A 22,505-nucleotide genomic window follows, 5' to 3' on the forward strand; every position below is an offset into this window, starting at 1 on the left:
TTGTACTACAAAAAATAGAGTAGTACACTAACAAAATAAAAACTTTAATATTTCATAAGATTAATTTTTAAAAACGAACATTTATGAATTGGCAGAATAATCACAATTAATATTTTTGAAAAAGTCATAGCCTTTTCTATATATAGCTAATCTTTAAGTAAATAATACATGAACTCATATATATAATATAATATTGAACTAACTTCAATTAATACTACATATACTTATAAATTTTTTAGAGCAAACATATATATATATATATATATATATATATTTAATTTTAAATAGTAAGTGTTAAATCTTTTTATAAATTTATTTATCCTTATATTCATAAAAAACATTATACACATTATTGTTGATAATGATAATTAATTATATTGTAAGTGGATAAAGAGACTAATTTTTGTGGACGTCCTAAAATAATAATAAAAAAATGACTATTTTTGTAAACGAATGGAATATTATTTATTTTTTAAACAAAATATTAAACTAAAATTTCAATCTCCCTTTCTTATAACCTTAACAATTTTATTTTGAGCTCCATTGTGGTTTCTATATATCCATTTTTTTGACTCATCACTTGAGATCTTAACTAATGTTTTTAAAATGTTATTTTTTTTATATACACAAATATATATTATCGCAACACATAATATGTAATCATTAATTTTTCATTTATTTATGAATAATAAAAGTGACAAGTTATTAAATTTACCAAATATAACATGTAATAAAATACTAATACTAATATTATTAAAAGAGAGTTAGAGAATATTATTGTAAGCTAAAGTCGTGGGTGGTTGCTTTAAATATTGTTGGAAGTTTTTTAACTACTAATTTTAATTTACCCTTTAATTGAATTTATTTACAAAATTGCCATTCAAATCAATTTGAAAATGAAAACTCTCTTTTTAATATAGCATAGATGTTGCGCGTAGGAATGTCAATTAAGACAACCTGCTAGCTTCAAATTAATCTAATCTGATTTTTTTTTTTTTTTTTGAAATTATCTAATCTGAATTCTTAAGCTCGAACAATTTACAATTATTGGAATCTATAAAAAGCAATTATATGTGATTGAAAAATTAATTGAGTTGGTTTTTCGGTGTTTTTAATTATATGTTCGTGAATTAGATGTTTTAAAGCAATTATGACAAAATTATTAAGTATATTACACACAAAAAAATATTTATTAAGGCCAATATATAGAGCTTTGTGTGACATTCTTAGCTGCATGTATATATAAAATGATTTTGTTTTTATATATTTTAAACTATTTACTCCATATTGTGTTCTAGCTAGTACACGGGTAGTTGTAATATAAGGAAGCAATGTCGTATCCAGCAAGGATTAGTGGTTAAACTCTAGTGAATATCCTAATTCATTGAGTTAAGGCTATTTAGACTAAGTGCTAAAGTGAGTGGTTTGGTTATCTAATTGATTACTTAGCAATTTCAAAGACAATTAAAACAAACATGCAATGTGGATTAATTAAGTGATAAAGATGATTTAGGAGCTAGACGTCAATGGATTAGCAATAAATTTCAAACTAAATCAATATTAATCTTAACATGGCCTACTAATCTAGGACGATCTCCCCACTAGTTTTAGCTCCCTTCCGGACGACTAAAACAATATACTCCCTCCGTCCCGGCCAAGACGCTACATTTGCTTTTCGGCACGAAATTTAAGGAATTGTAGATTAATGTTTTAAGTGTGTAATAATAAAGTAATAAAGTAGGAGAGAGAAAGTAATAAAGTGATAAAGTAAGAAAGAGAAGGTAATAAAGTGATAAAGTAGGAGAGAGAATGTAATAAAGAAATACTTAATTAGTGTTAATTAAGTATTTAAAATTCCTTATTTTTGCCAAATATAGAAATGTAGCATCTTCGTTGGGACGGCCCAAAAAGGAATATGTAGCATCTTGGGCGGGACGGAGGGAGTATTACGGGTTATAATTGTCGTCCCCGATCAAAATCTAATATATAACTCCCAAGAGCACAAAAGATCAATAAGCCCTCACCTAACTCTCAACCTCCCAATTTATTGAGATGATATGTTTCAAACTCCTAATCTGTTGTAATTATCATCTCCCGATTCAAATCACAAATTAGAAAGCACAAAAGGTGGACAACCATTCATTCAAGAGATAAGTCTAGGGTTTGAAAAGATGGTAAGCACAATCAAGATATGTATATCAAGTGAAGAAATCCATACATAATCCATCTAGTCTAATCCCAAAATCAAATGGGGGGTTTAGCCTAGCTAACATGTTTACAAATAAATTACCTAAATAAAAGAGATACATAACCAAAAGAGAGAGGTAGAAATTAAATAACAAATCATATTCAATGATGCTTTCTTCAATCTTCTTCATTCTCTCCTATTCAGTGTTCTTCAAATGGTAGTTAGGAGTATTAATGGAGGCTAGGGTTTGTATTTGGAGAATTGCCGGTGAATTGAATGTGTTTAGGTGATGAATTATGTGTAAAATGAAGGTGAAAAGGGGGTTTTAAGCTGAAATTTGCTTCTCGGACCCACAAAAGGAGAAAATCCATGTTTTGCCCGTGGTCACAACAATGCCTGTGGCATGGACCATGGCTGAAGAGGGCAGGAGCCCGTGGCCACGGCCCGGCCGTAGGGCCATTATGAATTGGTGGTGCATGAGCCGATGGCAAGTCTTTCTTTCTACGACTGGCTACCGCTGGGGCACTGCGCAACTGGTTTGCTCGGCTCCGTTATCCCTCATCCGAGCTCTGATTCGATCTCTGTTTGCGCTCACAGATTTTTCTCGAGATGTACTTCAACCTCATCCTTTCACAATTCTCCAATTTATCAAAGCATCAAATCTCAACAAAACACAAAATTGGGACACAAACAAGCATTCACAAGCACAACATGAAGAGAAATTACAACAAATCATACGTAAATGAGGTATGAAGCCCATGTTTGTCAGCCAGTTAAATGAAAAAGAATAAGGGTTTTCTTATTATAATATTATATATACTATATACGCATGAACAGTTATTCAACATACTTTTAATAAAGTAAATCAAATAAAATTTGAGATGAAATCGCAATTCGCATAATAGGAAGTTGGCGTCACATAGAAGAATTTGTGTTGTAGAAAAATAATCAAACACCACGTGGCATGCATACGCTAGTGCCTAATTATAGCTAGCTATTTGGTGGTGAGCGCATATTTCCATTTAAGGAACAACTTGTAAAATAACAATCAATTTCATAGGATTATTAGATTCTCTTGATCCATTTAAAACAAATAAAACGAGGCCATATATATACAATTCATATATTTTCCACTATATGAGACAAGATAATGAAAACTATGAGGAATCTCTTTGGTTGAAATAACATGTCATAAAAGTCATCAATTTTCTTTCCATTGATGTGATCGAAATTCTTCAATATCTTCCACACTTGCTAGTTCTTAGTTTTTGTAATCACATTTGTCTATTTTTCTTAACAAAGTTTGTTCGATGTATTCCTTATTGAAAATTTTGGGGCTTTATAAATGGGAAAGGATAAATAATTAATTAATGGTGTTATAATTGCAATTAATATTTTAATGTGTGAAATTTATAAATTTGATAAATATATCGCGTGTGATAAAAACGTTTTTAGGCGATCCCCTTTATTACATCTCCTCCAAAAAGCTCAATTTATGAGTAATGCTTAAAAGCCCAATAGTTAATCTACGGCTTAAAACTAACAGTAAAATATCTATAAATTATCTTAAATGAGATTACAGGTTAAAGAGAAGCTCAGGTTTGAAATTCTTGGATCTAAAAACAGCCTCAAATCTGGACTCGTCAGAGTTGATAAGTTATGCGAATCAAAATATGCTATACATAGAGATATATGTTCAACTATTTTTAAGAAATAGAAATTTCATTCGCTCTACCTTTTCTCTACTTTCTCGATCTCTACAATTCATATTACATTCTTAGCTCGATTTCTCTTAATTCTTTTACAATTTACTGTTGAAATTAAAACTGGATTAAACACATGTTATGTCTGTAATTAACCCTAAAGTAAAGTGGCATGATGAAATAAAAATTAGTTGAGCGAAATCGGATACCTGAAATTCTAAAAAGAAAAAGAAGAAAAGTACTCAGTGAGATATTTGAGATGCTCTTGCACAATATATATATATATATATATATATCTAGAATTTACAGAATTTGTGGTAGCTAAAAGGGTTTATTCTTATTCAGATTTGCACTTAATCGTATATGATGTTTTTGTAGAATTAATAAGCTAGTTGTGATAAGTATGTGCGTGTCACAAATTAAAATATGATTAAGCCCATTTTTTGATTGACATATATATAGTAGAGATTTTAGTTAATTTCACTTAATTATTATCTTATCATTTTAGCGTTTTCTTAAGAATATCTCACCGCAAAGATATTGACAATGTAATATTTAATTTATTGAAAAATTATCATTTGTGCCGAATAAATTTTTTCTAATGCTTGATATTTGATATGGACCGCTAGATCTCCATCCTGGCAAGCTGACTTTAAAACTTTTAACTTTATCCCCTAGTTGGCTTCTAGATATCGCTCATCAAGATTTAATAAGCTCCATTTTTGCCTTCAAAAAAACTTCTAATTTTACGGGACAAATATCAAGTTTCATAAGAACGAAAAATTATATATATATATATATATATATATATATATATATATATATATATATATATATATATTGATAAATTAAGTATCGTGTTGTTAATATCTCTTCAACGAGATATTTTTCATAAAATGTTAAAATAACGAGACAATAATTAATCACTTTTTTTTTTCTTTAATTTTACCCCCCTCATGTGACGTGGTTGCCGTCGTATCGAGCAAACAAGATTTTGACTGGGAGAATTATCCATGACAAAAAGTTGAAATACAAATCAAATTACTTGATGATTATTTGTAATTAATAAATTAAACATGCATGGTTTGGATTTGGTCCATCGCAAATTAATTGTGGAATAAAAATGAGCGTATGAGGGAATAACTGGGGACGTGAGCCTATATGTAAGAGGATCACATGCATTTTAGCAATTATTACATGTCTTTTAAATCGTACTAAGTAGTACGCACGACATTTTTTAGTGACAATAGTTACATTGGCAATTGCAAAATTTCTTCTTTTATGATACAACAACGTTTGACGTGTCGATTTTTCTAAGGCGGCCTATCAACCTATATATCAAGTACAATCTGCATGCAACCAATAACTTGTGTACTTCTCCTTTTTCGGTATATTTACGATTTCTCCTTCGTATATATGAGTGTGATTTTTTTTTTTTGGTTCTTTCATGATAAGTGTGAAGTTTTTATTTAGATTATATATTTTTATATATTCTTATACTTTCATTTACATAAAAAAAAATCATCAACAATTTAACTTTAGTTTGTGACCTTCTATCCACACCATGTACACTCATTAATCATTATTAATGAAGGGAGTATTTGATACTATACAATTTTCTTGTTTTTAGTTTGCTCGTTTTACTTTCTCGTTCTAGATTAAGTGTTTTTAACTATTAAAAATGTATATTAAAAACTAAAATAATATATATTTTATATACCTTGAATAATGAAGGGTCTAAGGTTCTATAAAACGCGAGGTCATATATATAACCTTCCGAAATGGAAGAAAACAGATGAAATGTCGGAACGAATGTTCCAACAATCCATAAGCAGTACCATCCAAAAAAATGGGTTCGAAAGAATAATGCTACTTGTCTATTCTAAAAGCTAGCATGTCAAGCACATGGTACTTTGATAGTTGTTGATCTCATCACATGACTGAAACACGAGATTTTCTTGATGACTATCAATCCATAGATGGAGGGTATGTTACTTATGGAGGGTGAACAAAAGAAATGATAGTAGGTAAAGAAATTGATCTCAATGTTTCATGGTTTCCTAGATTGAAAAATGTCTTCCACATCGAATGATTTAAGGCGAATCTTGTGAGCATAAGGCAACTATACGACGGTGAACTTCAAGTCAAGTTTAATAAAAAGTTGTTTGAAGTTTTTGATAAACTTGGTAATCGTGTTTTGACTGACTACTCGTAAGTTGATCAGTTGGACTGATAACTGATGCGCTTAATGTGGCGGTTGCTTTAGCTCATTTTCACAAAATCTTTTGAAGTTATCTTTTCAGCTTAAGTATGCTGAAAATTTATTTTTAATGGTTGTGATGATTGTGATGTGTGAGGTCAATTTGCAATGCATATAAATAAAGTAGTACCAAAATAATAATATTGTAAGTAAGTACACAATCAGTTGATTAGTCAATTTTGTTAGACTGGTCCAAAGGTTACACACCTGTGACCGTTAAAGCAATTTCCTCAATTGCACCTGAATTCAATTCTACAGTTATCATACTACAAACTTGTAGCTTACTTGTTGATTTCCTTCTAACAATAACAGCTAACTTTTATACAAGGTGAATGGTTTTCAAAGGGTTACCAACTAATGAGCACATTATTACAATAAGAACAATGAGTTTGGAAGTGTCCTGAAATCTAGTCTTAAGAATTAAAATACAAAGAATGATTGCTTAGAACTAATGAAAAATGTTTGTATGTTAATACGTGGAAGAACTTATCTTGTATTTCCAGAATCAAGCTTAATTGTAAACACTTAGTGATTCCCTTCTTCAAAATACGCCGAGTTCTTGAGAATAAAATTGAATGCTTGATTGCTTAGAGATTTCAAATTCGTAGTGTTTTCAGTGTTTTTCCTTTGGGATACCATGAGGTATCCATACATTGAAGCTTTGAGCAGATCCGGTTGGAAAGAGTGCTTCAAATCCTCGATGGTTGGGGTTCAAATTTTTCCCGTTGGACCCAAAGATCGGTTGTGTTAGATTTATGCAGGTATATACTATGTAGTCGTTGACATTCTACAAAATCCTCGTACTCTATCTGTCCTTTCTCCTATTTAATTAAAAAGGGGATCTTCCTTAAATACCAAATTTGTGACATTAAATGTATGGTTTTGTCTGGTACGCTACAAAGGTTGACTTCGTTTTTGTATCTCTAACTTTAGGGCTACGTGGCATAAGTGAATCTGAATACGTGTAAACGTTTGTGCCCTCAGTTAGTTTCCGCAAGTTGATAGATCATCAACTAATCTTCTTGTACTTAGTAGTAAAATTTTCGAATACTGGAGACCAAACTTCAATGACAATCTTTCGAAAATGTTGAATAACAGATGAAAACATGGGAAAATATGGCTAAAATGCTAATATTTCGAAAATAGCTTATTTGTTTCGATTTTAACCGAAACCGAACTAAAATTGATAATCGGTTTCGGTTCAGTTCCATCCTCTAAATTGGTCCTAGTCGGTTCCCATTTTCTAGAAATTTTGATTCTCGATTTGGGCGATTCGGTTTGATTCGGGTGGTTCGAACCGAATGCACACCCCTAGAGAAAATAGTATACCATGCTTTGATTTTTATATAGTAATTTACAAATTTGATGATTGTAATTACAATTTCAAAATTATAAGAATAAGAAAAAAAAATACTAATAGAAGTTCACGATAAGTTCTCAAAAATAATGATCACAATTTTAAAGATATAAGAATAAAGAAAATAGAAAAAAGATACTAATAGAAGTTCATGATAAGTATTCACAAATAGTATATGATCGATTCTCTATATATTACAACACGATTTTAGAAAAATAATACTAGTAATAAAATGTTCGAGCAAAGGGGTGAAATTGTAATATCATAGAGCAGAAGATGGACTTTAAAAGAGCCCATTATTAGTTATTACTACTACATTGATTGGGAAGGTTTAGTAATCACATATGGCCCAATTTCCGAAAATTTTAAAGCCCATTACTTCAGTCTTCCCTTCTATTTGTCCAACAATCTTTTTTTCTCTTTTATATGTTAGTCTATATGCATTATCATTTTCTACGAATTATAATAACTATTCCCTTGTTTTTTATTAAGTGTTCTATTTTAATATTATATTTATTTGTAAATAAGTTTTCTATTTCAAAATTTAAGAGTATAATCCTAACATTCTTTCTATTTCATTCTTATTTAATATTGTTTAGAATATAGTAATTATTGTACATATGTATTTATCATGATAATTAATAAGATTATAAATACAAAATTTATTTTATTAGTATGTGTAATTTAATGGTCGATGACACTTAATAAAAAAACGGATGGAGTTCTCAATGTTTGTACCAACAAAAGTAATGGCAAATAATAAGTTCCCCGATAAGTATGGTTTTTATATGAGTAGATTTCTCAATTTTTGTTTGTCTATGAAAATTGAGAAAATTAGATACAAGTGTACAATCACATAGAGCGGCCCACATCGAGACACATCAAGGTACAAGAGTTGTGTCGATCAGATTGGATAATTCTGCATGAATAAAAAAAATGAAAAAGCACCGAAAATGGCACATACAGAATATTCTTAGACATTAGAATAATTCTAGAATTAAGATCTGAGTATTCGAATAAATATGAAAAGGATATACTTTGATCCAAACCCAATTAAAAAAATTGACTGGGAAAGAGTGTAAAAGGGTTACAAGTAAACGTTGATAAACGATAAGTAATGTTGCTTGGATAAATCAGTTTGGAAATATTGTACGTCGCCGATAGTATTATTTTATTCATGATAATTGAACTAATTTCGTTTCTCAATTGAAATTTCACAATTCAAAGAAAATTCATGTGCGTATGGTACGAGTTCAACTCTAACTAGCACATTCTACTGTTTCTAGATTGAGTCTTTTCACAATATTTTTTTAGTATCATTTCATTTGTCATGTTTATGTAGCTTGCCATCTAATATATATTACATATATAAATTTGAGATATTTCTTGAATAAATTTTAAGATCGCAATCGTGAATTTTACTCTAAAATATAAATATATATATATATATATATATAAGTAAATAAATGGTATGCTATTATATATAATTTCTTTGTTTGACTTAATTCTGTTATTTCCTAGACATACTACAAAAAGTAAAGTAATTAATTATAAGAATAATCCTATTCAAAATAATTAAGTAACAATTTCGAAGAATGAAATAATCAATCCTTATAATAAAAAGTAACAAAAATAACTCAAGATACTAATAAACCCAAATTATAAACAAAAATCAAATATTAAAGCTACATATAGCTCCCAAATTTGAATTATCAACCGTAGTTAATAGGTGCAAACTAAAAACATATAAAAATGAAAATATTGTGTAGCTTGTAATTTCGCATTTAATATAATTTTGAAATATGGAGAATATGATTGGCCTTTGGTCCCTCGAGAATTTAGAGTTTCACGTGATGATTAAATATGAAACAGAAGAGATAAATAAAGGAAGAGTTAATTAGAAAGCCAACTATGTATTGGCAAAAGCTTTTGTCGTCTACTTTCAACATGTCGGAAAATGCCAGATTGGCTAATCTTATTTATTTCTCTAATCATTTCTGCTACCCGAATTTCCTATAAAATCCTTCATTTTACACACAAATAATGAAATAAATATTGCCAATCAAACAATTATTAAAGACACAATCATCCGAGGAGAAATTTTAATAAAACAATTGAGAAACTTGAAATGAAGAAGAAAAACAAAGAATCTAAAAAAATGAAAAGAAATTGAAAATCTAAAAATAAAATATGACTTAATTTTCAAAATAATGGTAACAAAAAGTTGCCAAGAAGCCTTTCATGGAGCCGAGAAGTCGAGGCTGCAGCGCATTCTCGTGTTTTTCTTCTTATTTTTCAATTATTAAAGACACAAATCATCCGAGGATGCCCTCCAGTAATCATTTTAAATTCTTTAAACCAATTCTTTACGTATTTAATTGATTCTTGACTAATATTAATACTACAATAATACAAGTTGAGAGAGAGAGAGAGAGAGAGAGAGGGAGGGAGAGTAATTTACAAATGAGTATTTGGGCTCCCACCATTCCTTTGAAGCTGAGTTTCAACCCACATTTCTCCTCAAATCTCAGAAGCCATAGATGATAGAATAGAACTCCTCCAAGAATCAAACTGCATATTAAAACTGCAATCATACGCAAAAACAAACCTTTTTTTTTTCTTTTTTTGCAAGCCGACGGCATTTTCAGATGCTTAAAGTGGAATCTATTGTCGGAGCAATCTGCATTTTCAGACGACTCAAAAGTTCTGGAAAAAAAAAGAAGCTAATAACTGAGAAGAATCTGTGAAAATCAAGTCTCCTGCAAAAATATCTGTACGGTATGCCAAGAGCAGAGAATCTCATTCTTGAATCATCTCTACTTTTAAACATTCATTTTCAGTTAAAGATTCATTTTTTTTCCTTTTTGGGATTTGTGGGCAGCAATGGTTTTCAAGAAAATGTTAGTTTTGATGATGGGCTGTTTGGGGATGTCGAAGCAGCCCACGCTGCCTGCTCCTCCAGCTGCAACTGGTGAATCTTCATCCATTGATGTCCAAATTTGTGGATCAAAAAGAATCAGGCTCAGTGATGGCAGATTCTTGGCTTACACAGAGAGAGGAGTCCCCAAGAATAAGTCCAATTACAGAGTTATTGTTGTTCATGGATTTGGAAGCTCTAAAGAGATGAATTTCATGGCCTCCCAGGTGGATAATTTATCCCCTTTTATTGAATTTTTTTTTATCTTGTCTATGTGAAATTAGGGTTTGATGGATTTAGGGTAGTTGCTCTAGTTGTGAATGGACTTTGCTTTCATGTGTATGTTCAAATGTTCAATAATAGTTTGTGATTGTTGGAGGTCTTGCTTGCATTTGCTGTGAAGATTGAATCTTGGTTTCTTGATTTTTTGATTCAGTTGTGGTGGAATTAGTTTTTAGTGTTATTCATTGAGAAATTATATTAGGGGTTGCTGATGTGACTTTAGCCTCTAGGAGTTTCTTGAGGGGTTGAAGATATGTCTTCTGTTGTTCGACCGGGCTGGATATGGCGAAAGTGATCCCAATCCGAAGAGATCATTGAAGAGTGAAGCATCCGACATTGAAGAACTAGCTGATAAGCTGCAGCTGGGATCAAAGTTCTTCGTGCTTGGGGTGTCGTTGGGGTGCTACCCCGTCTGGGGTTGCCTGAGACGAACACCAAACAGGTAGTGTAGATGTAGCTGCTCCGTTTGATCCAATTAGGCCATACATTTTGTCATCTTTTGATTAATTTGTTACTGTTGTTGTTTTGTTACTTTGTGATGTATTAGGCTAGCAGGTGTTGCATTAGTAGTTCCTTACATAAACTATAAATGGCCATCTCTTCCTAATGACCTAACGAGGGATGACTATCGCAAGGGCCTCTCCCGGTGGGCTGTCTTCGTTGCAAGCCACGCTCCAAGATTGCTGTATTGGTGGCTGACACAGAAATTGTTCCCTTCATCGACTGTTCTTGATAGGAACCCTGCATTCTTCAGTCGAAAGGACTTGGAAGTGTTGAAGATCACACCGGGCTACCAATTGCTAAGCCAGGTAAATATAGTGATTCATACAACTTGGCATCATCTATAAACTATCTAGATCATGATGTGTGGCAATGCAGAACAAGATAAGGGACAAGACCGTGTTTGACTCCCTACGTCGTGACTTTGTGGTTGCCTTTGGCAAGTGGGACTTTGATCCGTTGGAGCTTTGCAACCCCTACCCTCAGACAGAAAGCACGGTGCATATATGGCAAGGGCACGAAGACAAGGTTGTGCCGTTCCAGCTGCAGAGGTACGTCTCTGGGAAACTGCCTTGGATTCGGTATCATGAAGTCTCGGATGGAGGGCATTTGCTAGTTTATGATTCTGATGTGTGTGAAGCCATCTTGAGGTCTCTTTTGCTTGGAGAAGATCCTCAAATATACAGACCTCAATGCTAGTTTGGTTGGATTTTTTCTTTTTCCCATTCTTGTTCATCACAAAAGTGTTGTGATGATCTTGTAAAGTAGATTGGAGTATTGGTATTTTATTTGTTTTAAGAAACTTTTGGTTGTCAATGGAGTTGCAGTTGTTGGTTTTGTGGATAAAATAGTTTTAGTAGTATTAGGGTCCTTTCTGAATTATAAATAGTTTTTTTTTTTTTTTTTGAGAAATTGTTCTATAGTACTTGTGCCCAAGAGAAACATGATTTTTTAGGTGGGATTCGGGGTATATATTTGCAATTTAATCAAAACTTTTAAGTTTCAAATCCACATTAAAAATCATACTCTGTCTGGTAAATAAAGCAAAACGCAAATTCTTACTCTTCAATAGAATTTCCTATTCAATAACTCGATCTCAAAATATTTCATAAACTAAAAATTTATATATAAATCATAATAATTCCAAAATGTACGTGTATTTGTATTTTGCTAAACCTTAAAAGGTGATGTGCAAGTAGTATTTGGGCCTACGCTTTCTTATCAACCCACACAGTAGTGCATGATTTCGGACCAGAGCCCATTTTGAATTAGCAGAACCTTTTCTTATACTTATATTATATTTTTTGAAGGTAGCATAACCAAAAATTTTAAATTACAATTGCTTTACTTTTTAGTTTACGGATTATTGCTTGTAAGTTTTTAAGTAATAGTACTCTTCTATAATTCATAATTATTTAGGTTTTCTATCGTCCAATTAATACGTGTATATATTTATATAATATTGCACCTTGTAACTTGATAATAAAGGTACATGAAATAAAAATAAAATCCCATTTGTTGCAAAACATACAACAATTAGATCTCGTAGAAAGATATTTGCCGTATGATAAAAGATCACACCATCTAGGGGTGACGAACGGGTCGGGTACGGGATAACCGTATCCAAAATTCGGGTACCCGTATCTAATATTTAACATTTATGTACTCGTATCTGAATTCGAACGGTATTCGGTTACCAGTTAAACCGGACGGTTATATGGGTCGGTTAAACGGGTAACTGAAATACCGTTAAAAAAATTTAGCTATGTTAGAGGATAGCCATTTAATAGAACTTATTTAATCAATTCACCTTCACGATTTCTCGTGTGATGATGTCATGAACAAGTTAATGATTTTATTGAATTGAGTTAATACTTTAATAGGGTTTAATAGTTTATTATTGACCGTTCTATTATATTTGATTATTTATAAGTTTATTTAATTATTAATTTTTGAATTGATACATTTCCTTTCACGTAAAATTGTAATTATATTATAAATATCAAATTATATATATTTATATTAATAAAATTATATTTTATAATTTTAAAAATAATTAAAACGGTTAATCGGGTATACCCGATAACCGAAAAATCTCAATACTCATACTCATAACCGTACCATTTAGTTAAATATCGGGTATCGGTTATTCGATAACCGATAAATTTCGATTCGGTTCGGATATAACTAATACCCAATATCCAGATAAGCAGCCCTGACGCATCCATTGAATTATTATATTACTATGGTCAATATACTCAAAAAAGTCCAATCATTTATGTTTTTTAAGCCGAAAAGACCACTTTTAATGTTTTACTTTAGGGTGATTCTATTCCTAGCCCTCATTTTACTCAATACAGCCTCCCATTTAAAATAATAATAATAAATAATTATAAATTTACTAATTTACCCTATAGTCTATAACCCCCAAATTAAATACTCCCTCCGTCCCGCCCAAGATGCTACATATTCCTTTTCGGGCCGTCCCAAACGAAGATGCTACATTTATATATTTGACAAAAATAAGGAATTTTAAACACTTAATTAACACTAATTAAGTAGTATTTCTTTATTACCTTCTCTCTCCTACTTTATCACTTTATTATTACACACTTAAAATATTAATTTACAACTCCTTAAATCTTGTGCCAAAAAGCAAATGTAGCGTCTTGACCGGGACGGAGCGAGTACTTTATTCATAGCCTCCAAATTAAATACCCTATAATAAGCATTATCAACATGCGAAACTTGAATCTGATCAGTTGCTTATTGATTGACAAAGCAGAACAACGACATTGGTCAAGTTGCTTATTCCGAATTCTAATCTCAATTCTGGAATTGTTTACATCGTTAATTTTAGTAATTGATGTTTCTTTGATCTAACACAGCCATTTTTGCAGCAAATTGCCGCCAAAAGAGTAAAGAGCATGTGGTGTATATGTTTATTGTGTTGAACTCCACAAATTTGTGAATACTTATGTTGTTGAATAATAGTTTACTTATTCTATCGAACCTCTATTTGTAGATTTATTTTCAAGATTTATATTGTGATGTTAATCAAGTTTCGTTAATGTCTATCGAAACACATTTTAGATGCATATATTGGATTTTTATATATGTAGTAGAACTAACCCACACCCCAATCTTTGAGCAGGTGAATAATACTTCACCATTAATGTTTCTTCTAAATTTCACATTTGCCGCAAATTTATTGTTATTGTGTGTGTTTCTTGGTTGAAAATGGAATAAGCCATTATTATAAAACTTAGTCACATACAGAGCGGTGCTATCCACCTTAATAATTCTTCTAAATTTCACATTTGTTGCATCTTCTTATTATTGTGTGTGTTTCTAAGTTGATAATACAAGAAGTCACTATTAAAACTTAGCCAGATACAGAGTGAGTGTCATCCTAATCTGTGAATATTTGGGTAAGAAAGATTGGGCTCTCGTTATAAATTTCAAAACCCTTTTTTGGGGCTATATTGTTGGGTCCCGGAGGGTTGACTGAACCGGTGTATGGGGGGGAGAATACACCTGAAGGCTATTTTTTGCGGTGTAAAACAAACTAACCAAATTTCAGTTAGAAAGATGGTCAAAGACTGATACTGAAGTGACTTCAGTAATTTAACATCAGTCGAGCACTAAGCTTAACTGATATCCACGTAAGGCTCCAGTCTAGAGTTTGTAAAGCAGAGTAGAGTTATTGATCTCACTGACTATCAGTAGATTGATCAGTTAGACTAATAACTCAGCAGTGGAAATTTAAACTTAACGCCAATAGCCTTTTGAAAAGGTTTGTCACTTGTAAAATCCTGAGTTACACTTTTTGGTTAATCCAGTTCAGTTGAAAATAGATTTAGTGCAGATAAGGAAAAACTGAAAGCAAATTATAAAGAACGCAAGGATTTTTACGATGTTCGGACACAACGTTCCTAATCCACGACCAGATGATTAGTCTGAGAAACACTCTGGGCTAATGCTTAAAGATGCACATCAAACCTACCAACACTCTGGGTTGGATTTCTCGCTCGCTCTTAGCACACTAAGACACACTCGTGCCCTTGTAGCGCTTCGCTAAGATCTCTGGAGTCAGAACCCTGGTCTGAACTCCTCTCTACTCAAACACTCTTTTCGCTCAATTAAAAAGGGGTTCGAACTCTTCCAACTAAGACTGCTGAGAACAGGCTCTCAAGTAATCTATTTTAGGCTGAAGATAAAACAAGGGTCGCCTACATTTCTAAGAGAGTTTATATAATCAGCTAGACTGATTTTACAATATTTGAGTACTCTTTTCTTCGATTCAAGGTTTTGTCTAAGTAAATGTTGGCTTGTGATTTTGACAGAGCTTCAGCGTATATCTTGAATCGATGAAGATTGCTGGCGTTCCTCAAGCTCTATTTATAGGCGAAGTCTTGAATAGATCCGTTGTAGAGATAGTCTTCAGGATTTCTGCCGTTGTGAGACAATGTCACTTCTTAGGCTGAGGTGGCGATCTTCAAATACTCCTTATAGCAAAGGTTTGAATCGTCTTGACCTTGGAGTATGGTGTTTCTGCATTTTTACACGCAAATAGGAATTATGGTACTTGCAAGGGCAATCTTAAAATCTTCGCCATTTAATGCACTTGTCCTTGAGCATTTAATGCGGCGTGTCTAATACTCTTTACTTCAGTTTAATGTAGAACGTCGACTAGTACTTGATTAGAACTTCAGTTCAACCATGACATGAATTGTATGAGTATCTCCGACTGGTGACTGATGATTTTCAGTCAGGATGCGTTCTTTGGTAGTCTAGTTCAATACACTTCAGTTGTGCTGCCTTCAGTCTTCAGTTTTTCAATCAACTGGTCTTCAGACAACAGTCCTAGTCTAAGTAGATGAACTATAACACTTGAGTTCAGAGAAAAGACCGAAGTAAGAAGATAAAACTAGGTGTTTTGGTATCATCAAAACTAGGGCAAGGATATTTCATAAGTTTCCCAACATATACATTATAGAGTATTTTATTTGTAGGATAAATTTATAAATTCATAATTATTTATTATTATTTTTTAAAATAGAGGACTATACTGAGTAAAATGGGGGTTATGAATAGAATTACCCATTTATAAACACTTAACTGGTTCCTAAATGGGCTTAGTTCATTTTTAACGAATAATGAAAATTCATTTTCGAAAATAAATACAGCAATATATTTGAATCAGTCCACTAGTATCTAATGAGGCTTTCACAATAAGAAATCGGAACTAAAAATTATATTTTTGGCCCAAAAAGCATGTAACTCTAAATTGACGATATCGTCGACATGAAGTATCACTCTTCACATTCCTTTTTTTCAATTGGATAAACAAATAATTTAAAGAATATGATGTAATCCAATTTTAAAATTTTGACTTCAGATATTGACATATTCACATACTCAAATCTTACTCCAAAATCGAATCCAATCCAGCAAGAATTAGTTATTGTACTTAAAATTATTAGTTCTTATACCGAAAATATATTAGTAACACTAAAAGAGATTTATATAAAAACACTGAAAGAGATTTACCACAAATTCAATTTTGAGTAAATTACAAATGAGTAATGCTATTTGACCATAATATGGGTGACCATAATAGCTTTAAACTCAATATATTTAAATATTTTGTTTAAAATAAAAAAACAATGTTTCTAGTTTTATTATTTAGTACACATTGTAATTTATTTTGCATTTTTTTAAAATTTTTATATATATTTTAAAAAATATATAAATTATAAAAAAATAAAAAAAAAATTAGTTACAGTGTGTAAAAAATAAAACTAATCAGATGATATTTTTATTTTAAACATAAAAAATTAAATACATACATTTTATAAATTTTTTGGGGGTTATTGGCACCTAAACACACTAACTTTGGGTTCATTTTGATTTTTTCCACAAACTTTGAAAGTTGTCAAAAAATACACAAACTTTGATTCATTTTGGTTTTTCCCACGAACTTTGAGAATTGTCAAAAAATACACAAACTTTGGCTCATTTTGTTTTTTCTGCAAAATATATTGTTATAAAAAATTATTCAAATAATTCTTTTATAATTTACTAGCTAGCTTAATTAATTTAATTAATGATATATGACAATTAGTTATGTTGACATGATTTTTTTAAAAATTTTAAAATATATTTCGTAATCAAAACAACGTCGTTTTGAAAAAAAATTAAAATAAAAAAATTATTTAGATCATTTTTTATAACAATATATTTTGTGGAAAAAAATAAAATGAGCTAAAGTTTGTGTATTTTTTAATAATTTCTAAAGTTTGTGAGAAAAAACAAAATGAGTTACAACTCGTGTATTTTTTGACAACTTTCAAAATTCGTGGAAAAAAAATTAAAATATGACCAAATTTGATGTATTTAAACGCCAATAACCCTTTTATTTGCCATATTATGGCTAATCATAATATGGCCAAACGGCTTTTCCCATTACAAATAGCTTACCGCTTTATCTATGATTAGTAATTGGATTTTGTTATCGGTAATGTCTTTACATGTGACACTTTTCTAAATAGAAAGTAACGTTTTTAGTGATAAAAGTTAACCTGTTGGACAGTGTTACACATTTTTTATGTATGTATATTAATTACTCCATCCGTCCCATTATTTATGGCACATTTCTTTTGGCCACAAAAATTAAGTAAAATTATAGTGTAAAAATGTGTGGATCCATATATTTTGTTTTGTAGTGTAAAATTATTGCCTAAAAAGGAAATGAGCCATTTATATTAGAACACCCCTAAAATACATGTCATTAATAATGAGACAGAGGGAATGGATTTCATTTTGTATTAGTATTTCTCGAAGATTCAGTCGTGTTTCCACTTTGAGTACTATTTTTTTTAATTAAATGTATAATAGCTTTTAATTCATTCACTATGTGCCGTAATTAATTTATGAGGCACTCTCATGTGCAACCGGTTGCACCGTGTAACTGGTTTATGAATGACACTACTTCAATATACAAATGACATTTGAAGATCTTTAAGTGTCATTTGTATGTTGAAGTAATGTCATTCGAAAATGTTTAAGTATCATTTCCCGAATAAAGTAGTGTCATTCTGGCAACCAGTTACACGGTGAAATCGATTACACAGGAATATTTGTGTTAATTTTATTTGGAGAAAAAACATCTTGCTATTTGAGTTGCATTTCGCTGTCGTAATTATGAATTGGTTGTAAAATTGCAACATCTCAAACGATTTTTCCCCCCTTTGTAGAGGAAGTTTTACCAAGCAATATTTTCGTAAAAAAATACTCTCTCCATCCCTGAAATAAGTTCTTCTTTTTCCTTTTTGAGACGTCCCCCAAATAAGTTCCTCTTTCTTTCTTTCGATTTTCGGACAACTACCCCATCACTAATAATACTTTATTTATTCTTACTTTTCACTTTTTCACCACTCTCAATACTAATTATAACACTTTTTCACCTTTTCACCACTCCCAATACTAATTATAACATATTTTTCTCCACTATCAATACACTTTATCATTTTCCTTAAAAAGATAAGTGACTCAAGAACATCTTAACATAAATTTGACTAAGAACATCTTAACATATATTTTTCCCAGCACGCTAACCTAAATTTGACTAAGAACATCTTAACATATAATATTACATATACATGAACGAAGATAAAAAGATAAGTGACTCAATTTTTAAAGCAGATTAATTAAAAATATATACTAAAAAAAGTCAAACCTTTCTGATGGTTACGTTATGTTAATAATAACAGCAGGGGGTTATATATAGTTATATACTATACTACACTAATCTTTTATGTCGGCAAAAATAATTAATTAAACTGTCAATGATTAGCAGATTAATTATATTCTACTTGATCAATTAGTTGTTTATGTTTGATTTGGAAAGTAGTAAGTAATAATTTACATTTCATTTGTGGTATAATAAGGCTGCAGGCATTTATTCCTTGTGTTGTGTACGGTTGAGCTTCTTCAATCATGTGTTTAGTCTTACCACGCAAACTGTTAGAATAATAGTAGTACTTGTTAGTATAAATTTATAATCATTATTTTCAGTATATTAATTAATGTTGATGATTAAAAACACCATTAAATTGTAGAATGAAACAAAGTGTAATTTGTACTCCCTTCGTCCCGGCTTTTGTTATCCAGTTGAGAACGGCACGGGTTTTAATAAAGTGATTGATGTGTTGTGAGTGAAATAAGGGTCTCACATTTTATGTAGTAAGAGTTAAAATAATTAAAGTGGAGTAAAGGCTCCACTTACTTTTACCAAAAATAGAAATGAATACTAAAATGTGGAACGACCAAAAAAGAAAGTTTGATACTAAAAGCTGAGACGGATGGAGTAGTTATTATCATCGAGATTTATTAATTCAACACAATAATTTCAAACGAGTTAGTGCAAATATGCTTTTGGAGGAAAAAAAAATCCAAGAATAAATAACTAAAAGCGGAGAGAAAAAAGAAAATGAATATAATTAATTTATGCTGATACTTAATTTAACTTTTAAACTATTAATCCAACTATGAAATAATTGAGTACATCACCCATGGGATAACAACTGAATATTTATATTTATGATTATAGTAGTATTATGTTTTTCTAATAAAATAGTTTATATTTTCTTTATTAATAAAACGACCACCGAAACTAAATTTAGCCAAAAGAATAATGAGTAGTGCTATTTGGATAAAATATATCCAAACAAAAAAGGCTAAATATTTTAAAAAATTAATTTATTTAAATTTTTTGGTTCAAATTTAAGAAGAATTTAGTTTGTGTTATTGTTTTATCCACATTATAGATTTATGTATTTTTTTTATAATTTTTAAAAAATTTTGTAAATAAAAAATAATGGAGTAATAATTAAAAATAATATTAAAAAATTATAAATAAATTATAATGTGGAAAAAACAGTAAAACTAGCTAAATTGTTTATATTTTAAATCAAAAAAGTTAAATAAATTAATTTATTAAATATTTAATTATATTTTATTCGAACATATTTTAGATTTTTATCTAAATAGTAAAGGAGAAAATATTACGATAAATGATTACTATTTCGAATTTCTCGCAAAATACCATTTGCACAATTACGAATTACGAATAACTTTTAAAAAAAAACACTGAAAAACATGTCACGCAACTAAAAGTCAGTTAGCAAATAAACCTTTACACTTTACAACTTTATTAAATTAATGTGATAATTAGGTCACCTTGTGTGCCCAATAAACTAACTTAATACCCAAAAGCACGCGGAAAGTGACAAAATCTTACCCTTTTACAACCAATTTATTTGTAATATTTTGATTAGTGTAGGCCATAATGAATTAAAAAGTGGGCATTTTAAAATTGTTTTTTTTATTTTTAGGGCAATTTAAAATTGTTTTTTATTTTTAGGGCATTTTTAAATTGTTTTTCTTATGAAGATTTAATCAGCGAATCTAGCATTTTCAATGCGGCTAAGTCGCTACATGATTATGTTAGTTGATGTAGTTCGCTTGTAAAAGAATAAAATAAAGAAACAAATATATCGCACTTTTATGAAATTGCTTATATGTTCGTTTTTAACGTTTTAAATGAAAATAACGTGATTTATTTATTTATTTTAATTTTGAAACAAAAGACATACTTTCCCACTAAAACTCCCAATTTCCAATTAAATACGTTCAGCAAAGTCATGAATTCAACGTAGATCTTCTTATTTTAAGGACTAAAAATAATTCTTATTTTATACGATAAACATATGGTCTCATTTGAACACAATCTATTAAATATATATATTAAGAATGCGAATAAGATAACTATAGACGAATTAAAAGAAGGAAAATGTATGTTTAAATTTCTTCGTTTGAGATAATGTATGCTAAGATTTGTGCACTTAATTACAAGTTTCTCTATATTTTAAAAGGTTAAGTTGAAATTATATATAGGTAGCCAACAACCTCTTTTTTTCTTTTTCTTTTTTCTTTTTCAATTCAATAAGAACTCGTATTAAATATTTAAATTCAATAGTTGTAGACCCTGAAGGGCACTAGGTGGAAAATTAAATATTCATTTGGAACGGATAAGATATATTTTTGTAGAAGGGGGAAAATTGATATAATTTTTTAAGCGAAAGAAAACAAATGTATAAAAGACAAATCTTCATAACCTCCCCATGAACTTCTTCTTTATTTGCTCGTCTTTTGCGCTTTAAAAAAATCCACCTAGCAACTACTACAAATAAATGAACGAAGAAAATTATGCACTAATAGACAACATTTTGTTTAAAGATTTGGTAAAGCAATAATAGATATATCATTTTATTTATAGCACAAACTACAAAACCTATTTAATAAAGATTCAAGAAAAATTACATAGTAATGGAATTTTGGAAACACCATTTATCTATCTATTGCAAAGTCATAATTTCCAACTAATTGATTAAAATAACAACATTAAGAAGGTACTTTTAATTTAGATAAATACTTATTCCATCCCAATTCAATAGGGCACATTTTCTTATTTGTACGTTCCATTTTAATAGGCTAAAATAAAAAAAATTAATATATCAAATGATGTGATATCATTTAACTTATTATTTACTATCATGACCCACACATAATTATCTATCTCCTCATTTAAAAAATATATCTTTATTTCTCTCTCTTAATTTTTTTGACAAATACATCCACAAAAGAAGTTTTTTTTTTCGTATTTTATTATAAATTATTCGTTTCTTAATATTCGTATTCAGGTCTTGAGCCCTATTGAGATGGGATGAAGATAATATTATTTTATTTAAATTAAAACCAAAATTTTTGTTTAGTTGCAAAAAGGGGGAAAGGCACATCTTTAGCCATTTTTATGTATTTTGGCAATTTTATCTTTAAAAAAGTACCTTGGCAATTTTAAGAATGCCAACGACGAACTTTAAAATTATTGCATGATCCCTAATTTCATTTTATAATATTCAAATTCTTGTCATTTGTGTGCGTGTATTGATCAAACGGTAAGAGGTTAATGCCTAAGGCTAAAGGTCATAGATTCGAGTCCCATGTGACGCGATCTTTAAATTTCTTTATTTAATATAAAAAAAATCATGCCATTCCGGCCATGAAATTGTCACTTAATCAACTTTACTATCCATAAAGACTTAAACGTGATAAATTCTTTTTTATTTTTGTATGCCTAATAAATTATATTCCTCGTAATCCGAGATAGTGCGTATATGGGTAACTTTACAAGAGTGGAGTGCCACGTGAAGTTGGAAAAATTCTAAAATTCC

At 30.2% G+C, this 22,505-nt stretch overlaps 1 protein-coding gene across 2 annotated transcripts; it reads left to right on the plus strand.

Annotated features, from left to right (window-relative positions):
* Positions 1-9,783: 9,783 nt before the first annotated feature.
* On the plus strand, positions 9,784-12,056 carry LOC131021167 (uncharacterized). 2 transcript variants are annotated; one of them, XM_057950260.1, is made up of 5 exons: positions 9,784-10,286; positions 10,390-10,652; positions 10,938-11,149; positions 11,255-11,516; positions 11,587-12,056. In XM_057950260.1, exons 2-5 carry the CDS (start codon positions 10,392-10,394, stop codon positions 11,905-11,907), a joined length of 1,056 nt encoding a protein of 351 aa, XP_057806243.1. In that variant the 5' UTR covers positions 9,784-10,286; positions 10,390-10,391; the 3' UTR covers positions 11,908-12,056. The 2 variants fall into 2 exon arrangements, with proteins under 2 accessions (XP_057806243.1, XP_057806250.1); XM_057950267.1 differs by having other exon boundaries at positions 9,917-10,281.
* Positions 12,057-22,505: the final 10,449 nt, after the last annotated feature.

Source organism: Salvia miltiorrhiza, chromosome 1 (genome assembly GCF_028751815.1).
Source record: "Salvia miltiorrhiza cultivar Shanhuang (shh) chromosome 1, IMPLAD_Smil_shh, whole genome shotgun sequence".
NCBI classification, from domain to species: domain Eukaryota; kingdom Viridiplantae; phylum Streptophyta; class Magnoliopsida; order Lamiales; family Lamiaceae; genus Salvia; species Salvia miltiorrhiza.